A 14,650-nucleotide genomic window follows, 5' to 3' on the forward strand; every position below is an offset into this window, starting at 1 on the left:
TAGGAAAAAAGATTAAGGTTTAAGGGAAGAGGGAAGGGAACCAAGGTTTAGCAGTGGAGAGGAATGGGTATTTGCAGAGACAAGATGAGAAAAAGAAAAGAGAGGAACAGCTGCCTTAAAGTATGGGATTTTGTAGAGAAGGATAAAGATAATTTTTAGGAAGTTTTGCTATGAGGTACGTGAGATAATTTCCCCTTCACTCCTTCCCATCTCTTCTCTTCCTTTGCCAAGAAAACTTTGAACTCAAATATATATGCCACAAGGATAACAGAAAGTTGGGAACACACTAAAATTCCAACAATAATCAGTTTTAAAAGTACAGAACAGGGACCTCCCTGGTGGCGCAGTGGTTAAGAATCCGCCTGCCAACGCAGGGGACACGGGTTCGAGCCCTGGTCCGGGAAGATCGACCCCCCTCTTCCCTAGAGACCCTCCTGCATCCCTTCCCCAAGGGCACCTCCTCTGTGTATGTTTAGGAGTGTGAAGTCTTCTGATAGACTGTGATCTCCCTAACAGCAGAGATAACACCATTTATGATTTTTTAACCCCTTTCCTTTGAGAAGCCAACAGACCAACCTAAGGCTACAGACAGCCAATTCCCCTTTATCGATCTTTCCCCTGCTTTATCTCCCCTTTCCTTCCAAACCTTCTGAGATCTGGCTTCTACCCTGGCCACTCCCAAATGCTGCTCTTGGGATTCTTCAGCCTTAATCCTAGTGATTTCTTTTCAGAACTCATTTGTTGAGCCTAACTCTTTTTGAAACGTTCTCCTCCTTTGGCTCCTGTGACTTCACCCTCTCCTGGTTTTCCCTCTATTTTCTTGGCTAATTTTGCTCAGTCTCCTTTGAGGGTTGCTCTGCTCAACCTTAAGTCACTGTATCCCCAGGGCTCTATCCATCATTCCCTTTATAACTCTACACATTCTCCCTGGATGTTCTCATCCACTCATAGCTTCAACTACTATTTTTATTCCAATGACTCTCTGATCACAGGGGTCTCCTGACCTCCAGGGAGACATCCTTTCTAATCTACCTTCCACCCAAACAATCAGTGATCTTTCTAAAATGCAAATCAAAACATGCCACTATGCTGTTACAAACCAAAAAATGCCACTTCCCTGATTAAAATCCTTTAATGGTTCCATCCACATTCCACTATGGCTATACTAAATTATTTGCAGTTTCTGGGAAGCATCAAGATATTCTGTGCCTTTGTGATTTTGTATAGACTACTGTATGGGCCTAGAATGTTCTTTTTACGAGTCTCCACAAAGCCTATTCCTAATCCTTTTTCTAGACTGTGCTTAAATGTAAACTGTATTAGCACTCCTCTGACATTCTGGTCTGTTTAGCTATCCCTGTCATAGACTAGTACCACACACTGCCAGCTCTACATTTTAATTTTGTTCCCTTTTCTGTTTCCACCCTTCATCAGAATTCCTTGAGGACTGAGATTGTTCCTCTCATCTATCACCAGCACCCACTTAACACAGAGCTTTTAAAAAATAATTACTTAAGTGTAATAAAGTAAATAGGGAAAGAGCTGGCCTGGGAGGCTTAAAGGTTAAGTGTCAGGGTCTCAGGTTCTTTGAAGAGTGGCTACAATCACTGATCAAAGAGTGAACTTACTGATACCCAGGGTGGTTTGCCTGTTGGACATTTCCCTTAAACACTGCAAATTCCTTAATGTCCAAAATGGAACTCATGCCTTATTCCTTTTCCAGGAAATCTACTTCTGTGTTTGCAGCACCTAACCATGTATCAACATCTTTCCAGTCATCCGGGCTTAGAATCACAATCTTTTGAGTACTTCCTTTCCCGATACATCAATCTCTAAGTTGTGCTAATTTTATCTCCTTGGTGTATTTTTTATTCTCCATCCTCCTTCCCCCTATTACAACTGTAGGACATGCTCTGGACTGGAAAGATCATTGATCTAGGCTGAGGAACCTCTAGTGGTATGCGTGGGGTGGTGGGCAGGGCCCTACTACTGAGGAGGCCATGCACACACCCTGGTATTCACCAGCCTTTAGGTTCCTTACCGTCAGCTCTAGCTCTTGCATCCCTCTGGGTATGGCTGCTGGCTGGGCTCCCTGGGAGAGCAGGCCCTGGATCCATCAGCTGGGCCAGGGGGCCTTGCCCAGAAGCTCTGAGGCCAGCAGGTGGCATCTCACTGGGCTGGGGGCCCTGACAGACCTGGGTGGACCAGGGCTCTGGGCCAACTAGGTCCAGGCCTGGCCCCAAGAGCATGGGTGGTAGGCTATGGCTACAGTGACTGCCCTCATCTAGTGGGCCCACCCTGTCTTGCTGGGCTTCCTGGATGGGTGAGAACTCCTGGGAGGAGTCCCCAGCGCTCACTCGCAGTGGAGGGGAGCCAGAGCCTGCAGCTTTCTTCCGGCCCTTGGCGAGTTCAGCAAAGGAGGTGACCCGCCGAGGTGGGGAACTAGGCCCAGTCAGGGCTGCAGGGCCCTCACTCAGGCGTACTGGGCAACTCAACATGCGTTCCAGTGAGCCCAGGCGGATAGGAGGGCTGCGCTCTAGGCCGCGGTCGTAGCTTCGAGAGCGCTGACGTCCAGTGCTGAGGTTGGGGGGTGAAGTATTGGTGTACACCTGCCCCTCGATCACAGTGGGGCCCACGGGAGCTGGTGCTTCCGCTTCGGAGCCCACTGCTTCTTGTTCCTCTGGCTGGACTTCTGGCTTCTGGAACAGGAAATACTCAGAGGGCTGGCTAGGGCCAGGGCCCGGTGCAGGACTTATCTTGGTGTGTTCCTCTGAGCAGCTGGTGATGGAAGAGCCAGCTGGGCTTGGGGATGATTGGGAGGACAGGTCACAGGTGACAAGTTTATAGTAATTCTGTGTGGCCACAACAAGACGGGCCTGGCTCTGGAAGCAGGCTGTGAGGTCAGCCACGGCTGGGCAGGGCTCACAGTGCGAGCGGTAGGAGTTGCAGTTGGCATCAAGCTCAGGAGATGAGGCATGAGGACAACCGTAGCCACCTTCCCTCCCTCCACTGTCAGGGTGGTGCGACTCACAAGACATCTTAGACTCAGCTGGGGAGGGCTGCAGGTCCAGGTAGAAGGCGCTGGGGTCTGAGTGGCTGCAGAAGGAAGAGTCGCTGCAAGATTGCTGGGCAGAGTTGAGATTGGCATGGGAGTTGCCGTGCATCTTGTTGTAGAGGGTGCTGAAGGTGACCAGCACGCCGTCTGAGCTGTTGCAGGAGGAGTCGCTCACATAGCCCATGGACTGGTCAGCCGCCTCGGACTGACTGGATGTGCTACTGTAGCGGCAGTGCTGGGGTCCTGAGCCTGAGCATCTGGGGTTCCTTGGGGATTCATCTGAACTGAGCTTCCATTCCTGGTCGAAGGAAAAGCCAGACGTATCACTGGCTCCACCTCCACTGCCACACCCACCAGGGCCCCCATACTCATCCAGCTCCATGGTCTCTGCTTCCGGCTCTGGCCGGCAGCTGTGGCTAGTGCTGCACTGCTGGGCATCCAAGGCAGTCACTGGCTCCTGTTCCTGCCCGTCCACCACTCCAGCCCGACTACGCGTTGCCTCCCATGGCCTGCCCACTCTGGGGCCAGGTGGTGGCAGCTGGAAAGAGGAGGGATGGAAGGGGGGCTGGCCAGCCCCGTGCAGGTGGAAGGACTGCTGGGTGGCACTATCACCAATGCTGTCATCATACAGGTCACCAAGTCCTGGCTCAGCAATACCCTCTTGCAGCAAAAAGGGATTGTGTCGTTTAGGGGCCCCGGGGCCTCTTCCATCCCGACCCCTGTTCCTGGTGCTGTCTGCAGATCGCGCAGATCCCCCGGGAGCAGAATGCAGACTGTTGTATAGCAGGGAGTCGGCTTGTCCCAGGTCTTGATCAGGCTGGGTGATGCCCAGCTCAGGTGGGCAGAAGGGATTGGGTCTTGCGCTCCCATTACCTGCACTTGCCCCTCCACAGCACTGCCTGTCTGGGACTTGACAGTGTACCAGGGGGATGTGGTGGACGATGAGGGTCTCTCCAGTCAGCTTTGGGGGACTATCCATTCTGGAAAGTTCGAACAAGGGCATCAACAGCACCAGACACTGCCCCCGGAGCCCAGTGGGGCAGAACACATTTCATCAGGAGAGCTTGGTACCTGGAGAGAGAGGGAAAGAAAGGGAACCTAATGTCACCTTCCCGAAGTCAGGGACATGCCCTTACCCATATCATTTTCAGATGGAGAAGAGCCCAAGAGGAAAAAAGATTCAGAGTCAAGATGGAGCTGGATAATACAGCCCGTCAGGGCACATTTTCTGCATTGCACAGGTCCAGCTCATGAGTTCCCCTTCATTTTAAGTTCGTCATGCATCCACTTGCAACAAAATGCCACATCTGAAGGTCTGGGGAATCTCAGGGACAGCATTTTCTCCTTCTCTTTCTTAGCAGTAAATAACGACTAGTCCTGAGTACAAAAAATGTATGAATAATGACATAACTAAGAAAAAACCGTCTAAGATGCCTGAAAGGGTACTAGGCACTGAGGAGATACAGAGATGTCTTAGACACAGCTACAGCACGTTTACAGATCAGGGGGGAAATCACAAATAATGTATCATGTATGCATAGCAATAAGCTATAATTTTGCAAGAAAGATAAATTTTAATGTATTATATCACTTGACGCCTATGTCATCTTGGACACCTTTTCTCCTCTTCTGAGCCCCAGAATACCTGTCCCTCTCTGATGGCTGTGGGCTAAGGATCCTCACTCTCTCCACTACTGTATTGGACCTTCTTCTTCTTTTTTTTTTTTTTTTTTTTTTGTGGTACGCGGGCCTCTCACTGTTGTGGCCTCTCCCGTTGCGGAGCACAGGCTCCGGATGCGCAGGCTCAGCGGCCATGGCTCACGGGCCTATCCGCTCCGCGGCATGTGGGATCTTCCCGGACCGGGGCAAGAACCCATGTCCCCTGCATTGGCAGGCGGATTCTTAACCACTGCGCCACCAGGGAAGCCCTGGAGCTTCTTGATAGAGACCGAGTTAGGCATCAGACTACTAGTATGGCTGATGCCAGCCTCTTCCTTCTCAAGGTGGGTAGAGGTCTGTTTTTATCTTTTTTGTATCATTCTAGCACAACTTCAGATAAGGCTTGGCAAACATGGGGCATAATATATCCTTTTTTAAAAAAAATTAATTTATTTATTTATTTTTGGCTGCATTGGGTCTTCGCTGCTGCGCACGAGCTTTCTCTAGTTGCGGCGAGCAGGGGCTACTCTTTGTTGCAGTAAGCGGGTTTCTCAATATGGTGGCTTCTCTTATTGTGGAGCACGGGCTCTAGGCACACGGGCTTCAGTAGTTGTGGCACGTAGGCTCAGTAGTTGTGGCTCGCAGGTTCTAGAGCGCAGGGTCAGTAGTTGTGGCACATGGGCTTAGTTGCTCCGCAGCATGTGGGATCTTCCCGGACCAGGGCTTGAACCCACGTCCCCTGCATTGGCAGGAGGATTCTTCACCACTGCGCCACCAGGGAAGTCCCCAGGCAAAAAATATTCTTAATATTTATCTAGCTCAGGGTACAGATCTGAAGTGCCCAGATTCTGCCCAGTTTTAGCCAAAACTTTAACTATGAGCGTCCCCCAAAAAGTCTTCTCTTCCCAGTTTTACTTCTGATAGGTTAAGTTCAAGTTCTCTACACAGAGCCCATTCTAAGCTTCTCTGGTCTCTTGGCTGGAGTGGCCTCTCCCGTTGCGGGGCACAGGCTCCGGACGCGCAGGCCCAGCGGCCATGGCTCACGGGCCCAGCCGCTCCGCGGCATGTGGGATCCTCCCAGACCGGGGCGCGAACCCGGTTCCCCTGCATCGGCAGGCGGACGCGCAACCACTGCGCCACCAGGGAAGCCCTACACCACCGATTTTTAAAAGTGTAACTCATTTAGATCACAGGATCAGAGCTCTTCATGTGGAGTACAGTAAAGAGCCAGGCAAGTCACACATGCTCAAGGACATGAACAGGCAACATACAAAAGAAAAAATTCAAATGGCTAATAAATACACGTGCAAGGGACACTATTAAATATATTTTTTTGTGATAAGTTAAATTACATTAAAATTAAAAAGCAAGTATTTACCTTCTTTCTTCCTCCTTTCCTTTCTGAGAGGAAGGCTCCTCTGTTGGACTTGCCAAGCCTTTGTGTGTTGATTGAGGTAAGGAGTAGATATGCAGAAAGGCAGAAATCAGAGGCTAAACTGAGCCACAAGGCTAAGAGTTACAGAAGAAAACAAGGGAGTGAATGCATTATCTTAGATTAAGATTAAGATTGGATGCTTCCTTAGATAAGATACCAAAAACACAAGTGATAATAGAGAAAATAGATAAGGTAGATTTCATAAAAATCAAAAACCTTTGTGCCTCAAGGGAGACCATCAAGAAAGTGAAAAGACAACTCACAGAATGAGAGAAAATATTTGCCAATTGTGTATCTGATAAGAGACTTCTGACTAGAATATATAAGGAACTCTTACAACTCAACAGTAAAAAGTACATAACCCAATTAAAAACTGAACTTGAATAGCCATTTCTCCAAAGAAGACATACAAATGATTAATAAGCACATGAAAAGATGTTCAACATTATTAGTCATTAGAGAAATAAAAACCACAATGAGATACCACTTCATTCCCACTAAGATAAAAGGCAATAACAAATGCTGGTGAGGATGTGGAGAAACTGCAACCCTCAAACAGTGCTGGAGCCACGAGCCACAAAGTGCAGTCACTTTGGAAAAAGTCTGGCAGTTCCTCAAAATGTTAAACATAGAGTTACCATATGACTTAGAAATTCTACTCCTAGGTGTATACCCAAGAGAAATGAAGACATATGTTCACACAAAAGCTTGTATACAAATATTCACAGCAGCATTATTCACAGTAGCCAGAAAAGTGGGAACAATCCAAATGTTCATCAACTGATGAACAAATAAACTTCATATGGTATACATAATGGAATATTATTTAGTGATAAAAGGAATGAAGTACTGACACATGCTACATACAGCATGACAGAATCTCGAAAAGGTAAGTGAAAGAAGCCAGTCATAAAAGGCTTCTTTGTATGATGTTATATGATTCCATTTACGTGAAATGTCCAGAATAGGCAAATACACAGAAACAAAAAGTAGAATGGTGGTTGCCAGGGACTGAGGGACTGGAAGATGGGGAGTGACTGCTAATGGGGATGGAGGTTCTTTTCGGGGGTGATGAAAATGTTCTGAAATCAGACAGCGGTGATGGTTACACAAGTCTGTGAATAAAATAAAAACTTCAGAGTTTTATGGAATGTGAATTATGTCTCAGTTTTATAAAAGGGTGGATTTTATGGTATGTGAATTATACCTTAACAAAGCTGTTAAGATATAATTTTTAAGTAGGAAAAAAGATTAAGGTTTAAGGGAAGAGGGAAGGGAACCAAGGTTTAGCAGTGGAGAGGAATGGGTATTTGCAGAGACAAGATGAGAAAAAGAAAAGAGAGGAACAGCTGCCTTAAAGTATGGGATTTTGTAGAGAAGGATAAAGATAATTTTTAGGAAGTTTTGCTATGAGGTACGTGAGATAATTTCCCCTTCACTCCTTCCCATCTCTTCTCTTCCTTTGCCAAGAAAACTTTGAACTCAAATATATATGCCACAAGGATAACAGAAAGTTGGGAACACACTAAAATTCCAACAATAATCAGTTTTAAAAGTACAGAACAGGGACCTCCCTGGTGGCGCAGTGGTTAAGAATCCGCCTGCCAACGCAGGGGACACGGGTTCGAGCCCTGGTCCGGGAAGATCCCACATGCCGCGGAGCAACTAAGCCCATGTGCCACAACTACTGAGCTTGTGCTCTAAAGCCCACGAGCCACAACTGCTGGGCCCGGGTGCCACAACTACTGAAGGCTGTGCGCCTACAGCCCATGCTCTGCAACAAGAGAAGCCACCGCAATGAGAAGCCCTGAGAAGCCCGCGCACCGCAACGAAGAGTAGCCCCTGCTCACCACAACTAGAGAAAGCCCACGAGCAGCAGTGAAGACCCAACGCAGCCAAAAAACAAAAATGAAAACGTACAGAACAGAGTATCATTAAAACAATGTTGTGTTAATTTGATTATTATTGACTTGAGAAAATATTCACAAACTATTAAGTGAAAATAGCAGATTACAAACAGAATTTACAGTATGACACCACTGTTGTAAATAAATATATCTCTGTATCTGTCTTAGTCCATTCAGGCTGCTATAACAAAATACCTCAGACTGGGTGGCTTTATAAACAGCAGAAATGTATTTCTCACAGTTCTGGAGCCTGGGAAGTCCAAGATTAGGATGAAGGTTCCAGCATGGCTGAGTTCTGGTGAAAGCCCACTTTCTGGTTCATAGCTGGCACCTTCTACCTGTGTCTTAGTGTAAGGGACAAGGGCTCTTTCTGTTTTATAAAAGCACTAATCTCATTCAGGAGGGCTCTGCTGTCATGACCTAATCACCTCCCAAAGGCCCTACCTCTTACTACCATTACCTTTGGGACTTAGAATTCACATGAATGGGGGGGAGGGGACACACAGACATTCAAACCATAGCAATATACATGGAAGAAAACTTGAAAGCATAAACAGTATCAAAATCCAAGGGTGCTCAGGTCCCTTACATAAAATGGCATAGTATTTGCATATAACCTACACACATCCTCCCGTTTACTTTAAATCATCTTCAGATTACTTGTAATACCTGATACAATGTAAATGCTATGTAAATAGTTGTCAGAGCATGGCAAATTCAAGTTTAGCTTTTTGGAACTTTCTGGAACTTTTTTTCTGAATATTTTTAATCCTTGGTTGGTTGAATCTATGCATGTACAACCCGCAGATATGGAGGGCTGACTTTACAACAAAATGTTAACAGTGATTATTGCTGTTGAGTGATTTTCGATTATTTTTAAATTTTATTCTTTTTGTTTCATCTAACTTTCTAATAAATATCTGTTATGTACATACATATTTTTAAATTATTTATTTATTTATTTATTTTTGGCTGTGTTGGGTCTTCGTTGCTGTGCATGGGCTTTCTCTAGTTGCGATGAGCGGGGCCTACTCTTCGTTGCGGTGCGTGGCTTCTCATTGCGGTGGCTTCTCTTGTTGTGGAGCACAGCCTCTAGGTGCATGGGCTCCTAAGTCGCTGTGGCTCATGGGCTCTAGAGCGCAGGCTCAGTAGTTGTAGCACACGGGCTTAGGTGCTCCGCGGCATGTGGGATATTCCCGGACCAGGGCTCAAACCCGTGTCCCCTGCATTGGCAGGTGGATTCTTAACCCCTGCGCCACCAGCGAAGCCCCTATGTACATAATGTAAACAGTTTTTTTTCTTTAAGTACTACAGATACTGTGGGTTTGGGGCTTGGGAAGGGGGCTTCCCTTTACGTACAGTACTAGGCTTCCCCAGAGTCCAGGCCACAATCTGAGGCCTGGACTAAATGGAGCATAAAGAACTTTCTTGTACACATGGAAGTAATTTTAGGAGTACCTATGGGCTACAGCCATCACTTGATCTTCATTGAATACCCCTCCACCCCCTTTTATAGCACCATTTTCAAAAGGCATTCACAAGTAATACGCACATAAGAGTTTCTGATTTTGACCCACAAAACCACTGACTGGGTCATATACGCATTCAAATGGAGAAACAGAGCAACACACAATCTGGAAAGCTGACCCTCTGAATCAGGGATAAAGCACAAATGAATGTATTGGGTGATGGAGAACCTTTGGCTGGAGGGCGCTGAAGGTTTATTATGTTATGTTTACGTATCTGTCCCCAGACTAGAGTACAGTTCCTTGAGGAACAGGGTAGGGACTGTATCTAGGGATACAGTCAACCCTGTGTCCCTAGAACCCACGCATTGTGCTTGGAACATGGTAGGCACAGTAGGTTAGTTATCGACTCCTGTTCTACCCATTTTAAAAACTGACTTGTCTTTTCATTGTTGAGTTGTAGGAGTTTTAAAATTTATTCTGGATACAAGTCCTTTATCAGATGTATGTCTTGAGAATATTTTCTCAAGTGACCTTTTCTCAAATGTGGCTTGCCCATTTGTTTTCTTAATGGTGTTTTTTAATTAATAGAAGTTTTTAATTTTATGAAGTCCCATTTATCTGTTTTTTTCTTTATGGTTAAATCTTTCTGTATGCTGTCTAAGAAAGCTTTGCCTGTCCCAAGATCATAAAGAAATTTTCCTGTTTTTTTCCCTAAATGCTGTATAGTTTTAGCTTTTATATTTAGGTTATGTTGAATCCCATTTTAAGCATAAAGCCCTTTCACTGGTTGATTCCATTTTATTTTATATTTTTGTATCTCGGAGAAAGCCTTATTCCTTCCTGATCTGCCAATAGTTTCTCCACAGACAACTCCAGTTCAGCCAACTAAGGTAAAGTTCTACAGACACCTCATTAGACTTTGTACTCATGCCTTTTGCCCCGACACTTTCACATTTTTTACAAAGCACTTCTTTATGTATGTCATCTCATTGATCCTCACAACAATGCACCAGAATAGGCAGAGCCATTTCTTTATTTAAAAAAATAAGAAAATCAACACCTAGAAAGAACAAATGACTTGCCCAAGATCTCTCAATGGATAAATGACAGAATTAAGTCAAGAGTCAGGAATCCTAATGTTTGACCTTTTTTCTTGATCAGTTACGAATGTAATGAGAGTATACTGTACACGTGACTTGATTTCAAACACCACAGAACACATTTACTGAGAGCATACCTATTAGACTTCTCCCCCAGGAGAGACACGTTCTATAACAAGACAAGTTTAATATTGTGGCCCATGAGCGCTAATAAAGGTGAAGAGAAAACAGTGAGATGGAAGAGCTCATTCCAGACGCTTTTTATACCCTGATTAAATGGAGAGACATGGGAGACGAAGATGGGAAAGGAATAGGGAACCCAGAATAGGAAGAAAAGTGGAAGAAAGTGCTCAGCTCTGCCTACCAGGTGGACAAAGAAGTGGTGGGCTTAGTCAGCATAAAGTTACGAGGTCTAGATCTCTAGAATCAGGGAAAGCTCTCCACGAGAGCCCTCTTCCTGGCCCTCATCACAAATGGGTGTCTCCTGGCCTATTATAATAGTACTATTTATTAGTGATCATTTACTGAGAACTTAGTAAGGTGTTTTACATATATCATCTCTAATCTCACTATAATCGTTTAAAATAGACATAATCACCCCCACTTTACAGATGAGAAAACTGAAGCTTAGCAAGTGTGAGAAGTTAGCCCATAATTATACAGCTGACATGGACGCAAATCCAGGTCTCCCCAATTCTTAATTCTTTCCACTACAACTGCCTCTCAGAGAAAAGATCAGGGCCACACCCTCTTCCTAAAGCCCCTACATTTACTCTGCTACCAAAAAGCAGATGCTTCCTACCTTTCCTGGATAGGCTCACACTCTAGTTTCCATTTACACAGTTTATACTTACCCTCTTTACTATTCTCTGAACCCACAGTCCCTTTCATATTACTGCCCCGTGCTCTAATAAACACTCTTCAGTCCCACCTCCTGCCCCAGTTCCCAGCTCACATCTCCCTGCCCCATTCACAGTCCTCAACACCCCTTTCCCCTGCTCTGTAGTTCACATTCCTAGGTGCTTCCTGGGAACTAACACCTCCCACAACTTCCCAATGTATTATCCAACCACATTTTGCGCAACATGGAACTACTGACTCCTATTAGCATATGTTTTTGAATCCTCCACCAAGGTGATCAATGGAGATGGGAATTTAAAGAACTCTTCCTATCTGCTCAGCAATAGGGTTAACTCTGGGCAGGAAGATGTTCTAAACTTCAGAAGAAAGGTTTCCCTTGTCTTTGGTCTTCAGCATCTTTCTGCCAGTCATAGAATCCCTTCCCTCTTTTTTTAGCCTCCTGAAGGAGGACGGGGAAGATGGTGATACTCAGCTGTTACTCTCTAGCGCGGGCCTCTCACTGTTGTGGCCTCTCCCGTTGCGGAGCACAGGCTCCGGATGCGCAGGCTCAGCGGCCATGGCTCACGGGCCTATCCGCTCCGCGGCATGTGGGATCTTCCCGGACCGGGGCAAGAACCCATGTCCCCTGCATTGGCAGGCGGATTCTTAACCACTGCGCCACCAGGGAAGCCCTGGAGCTTCTTGATAGAGACCGAGTTAGGCATCAGACTACTAGTATGGCTGATGCCAGCCTCTTCCTTCTCAAGGTGGGTAGAGGTCTGTTTTTATCTTTTTTGTATCATTCTAGCACAACTTCAGATAAGGCTTGGCAAACATGGGGCATAATATATCCTTTTTTAAAAAAAATTAATTTATTTATTTATTTTTGGCTGCATTGGGTCTTCGCTGCTGCGCACGAGCTTTCTCTAGTTGCGGCGAGCAGGGGCTACTCTTTGTTGCAGTAAGCGGGTTTCTCAATATGGTGGCTTCTCTTATTGTGGAGCACGGGCTCTAGGCACACGGGCTTCAGTAGTTGTGGCACGTAGGCTCAGTAGTTGTGGCTCGCAGGTTCTAGAGCGCAGGGTCAGTAGTTGTGGCACATGGGCTTAGTTGCTCCGCAGCATGTGGGATCTTCCCGGACCAGGGCTTGAACCCACGTCCCCTGCATTGGCAGGAGGATTCTTCACCACTGCGCCACCAGGGAAGTCCCCAGGCAAAAAATATTCTTAATATTTATCTAGCTCAGGGTACAGATCTGAAGTGCCCAGATTCTGCCCAGTTTTAGCCAAAACTTTAACTATGAGCGTCCCCCAAAAAGTCTTCTCTTCCCAGTTTTACTTCTGATAGGTTAAGTTCAAGTTCTCTACACAGAGCCCATTCTAAGCTTCTCTGGTCTCTTGGCTGGACCATGGCAGAATGGCCTCCTCAAGTTCTAGTCTCCTGTGCTACCAAGTTCAGGTCCCAAAAGACTTCACTTGCTCAGACTTCTCCTGTGGCCTCTCCCGTTGCGGGGCACAGGCTCCGGACGCGCAGGCCCAGCGGCCATGGCTCACGGGCCCAGCCGCTCCGCGGCATGTGGGATCCTCCCAGACCGGGGCGCGAACCCGGTTCCCCTGCATCGGCAGGCGGACGCGCAACCACTGCGCCACCAGGGAAGCCCTACACCACCGATTTTTAAAAGTGTAACTCATTTAGATCACAGGATCAGAGCTCTTCATGTGGAGTACAGTAAAGAGCCAGGCAAGTCACACATGCTCAAGGACATGAACAGGCAACATACAAAAGAAAAAATTCAAATGGCTAATAAATACACGTGCAAGGGACACTATTAAATATATTTTTTTGTGATAAGTTAAATTACATTAAAATTAAAAAGCAAGTATTTACCTTCTTTCTTCCTCCTTTCCTTTCTGAGAGGAAGGCTCCTCTGTTGGACTTGCCAAGCCTTTGTGTGTTGATTGAGGTAAGGAGTAGATATGCAGAAAGGCAGAAATCAGAGGCTAAACTGAGCCACAAGGCTAAGAGTTACAGAAGAAAACAAGGGAGTGAATGCATTATCTTAGATTAAGATTAAGATTGGATGCTTCCTTAGATAAGATACCAAAAACACAAGTGATAATAGAGAAAATAGATAAGGTAGATTTCATAAAAATCAAAAACCTTTGTGCCTCAAGGGAGACCATCAAGAAAGTGAAAAGACAACTCACAGAATGAGAGAAAATATTTGCCAATTGTGTATCTGATAAGAGACTTCTGACTAGAATATATAAGGAACTCTTACAACTCAACAGTAAAAAGTACATAACCCAATTAAAAACTGAACTTGAATAGCCATTTCTCCAAAGAAGACATACAAATGATTAATAAGCACATGAAAAGATGTTCAACATTATTAGTCATTAGAGAAATAAAAACCACAATGAGATACCACTTCATTCCCACTAAGATAAAAGGCAATAACAAATGCTGGTGAGGATGTGGAGAAACTGCAACCCTCAAACAGTGCTGGAGCCACGAGCCACAAAGTGCAGTCACTTTGGAAAAAGTCTGGCAGTTCCTCAAAATGTTAAACATAGAGTTACCATATGACTTAGAAATTCTACTCCTAGGTGTATACCCAAGAGAAATGAAGACATATGTTCACACAAAAGCTTGTATACAAATATTCACAGCAGCATTATTCACAGTAGCCAGAAAAGTGGGAACAATCCAAATGTTCATCAACTGATGAACAAATAAACTTCATATGGTATACATAATGGAATATTATTTAGTGATAAAAGGAATGAAGTACTGACACATGCTACATACAGCATGACAGAATCTCGAAAAGGTAAGTGAAAGAAGCCAGTCATAAAAGGCTTCTTTGTATGATGTTATATGATTCCATTTACGTGAAATGTCCAGAATAGGCAAATACACAGAAACAAAAAGTAGAATGGTGGTTGCCAGGGACTGAGGGACTGGAAGATGGGGAGTGACTGCTAATGGGGATGGAGGTTCTTTTCGGGGGTGATGAAAATGTTCTGAAATCAGACAGCGGTGATGGTTACACAAGTCTGTGAATAAAATAAAAACTTCAGAGTTTTATGGAATGTGAATTATGTCTCAGTTTTATAAAAGGGTGGATTTTATGGTATGTGAATTATACCTTAACAAAGCTGTTAAGATATAATTTTTAAGTA

General features: G+C 45.3%; 1 protein-coding gene across 4 annotated transcripts in view; it reads right to left on the reverse strand.

Moving 5' to 3' along the window:
• Positions 1-436: 436 nt before the first annotated feature.
• Positions 437-14,650, reverse strand: part of LOC112065515 (AP-4 complex accessory subunit RUSC2-like) — a 59,017-nt gene continuing 44,803 nt past the window's right edge. For 3 of the 4 annotated variants that reach the window (XM_055087105.1, XM_055087108.1, XM_055087107.1), the window contains exon 2: positions 437-4,126. In XM_055087105.1, coding sequence (XP_054943080.1) covers positions 2,019-4,058 — 2,040 coding nt within the window. In that variant the 5' untranslated portion in view covers positions 4,059-4,126 and the 3' untranslated portion in view covers positions 437-2,018. Of the gene's footprint in view, positions 4,127-6,092; positions 7,738-14,650 lie in introns of those variants that run through there. The other variant, XM_055087106.1, reaches the window with a different exon arrangement.

The sequence above is a fragment of the Physeter macrocephalus genome, chromosome 9 (genome assembly GCF_002837175.3).
Source record: "Physeter macrocephalus isolate SW-GA chromosome 9, ASM283717v5, whole genome shotgun sequence".
In the NCBI taxonomy this organism is placed as follows: domain Eukaryota; kingdom Metazoa; phylum Chordata; class Mammalia; order Artiodactyla; family Physeteridae; genus Physeter; species Physeter macrocephalus.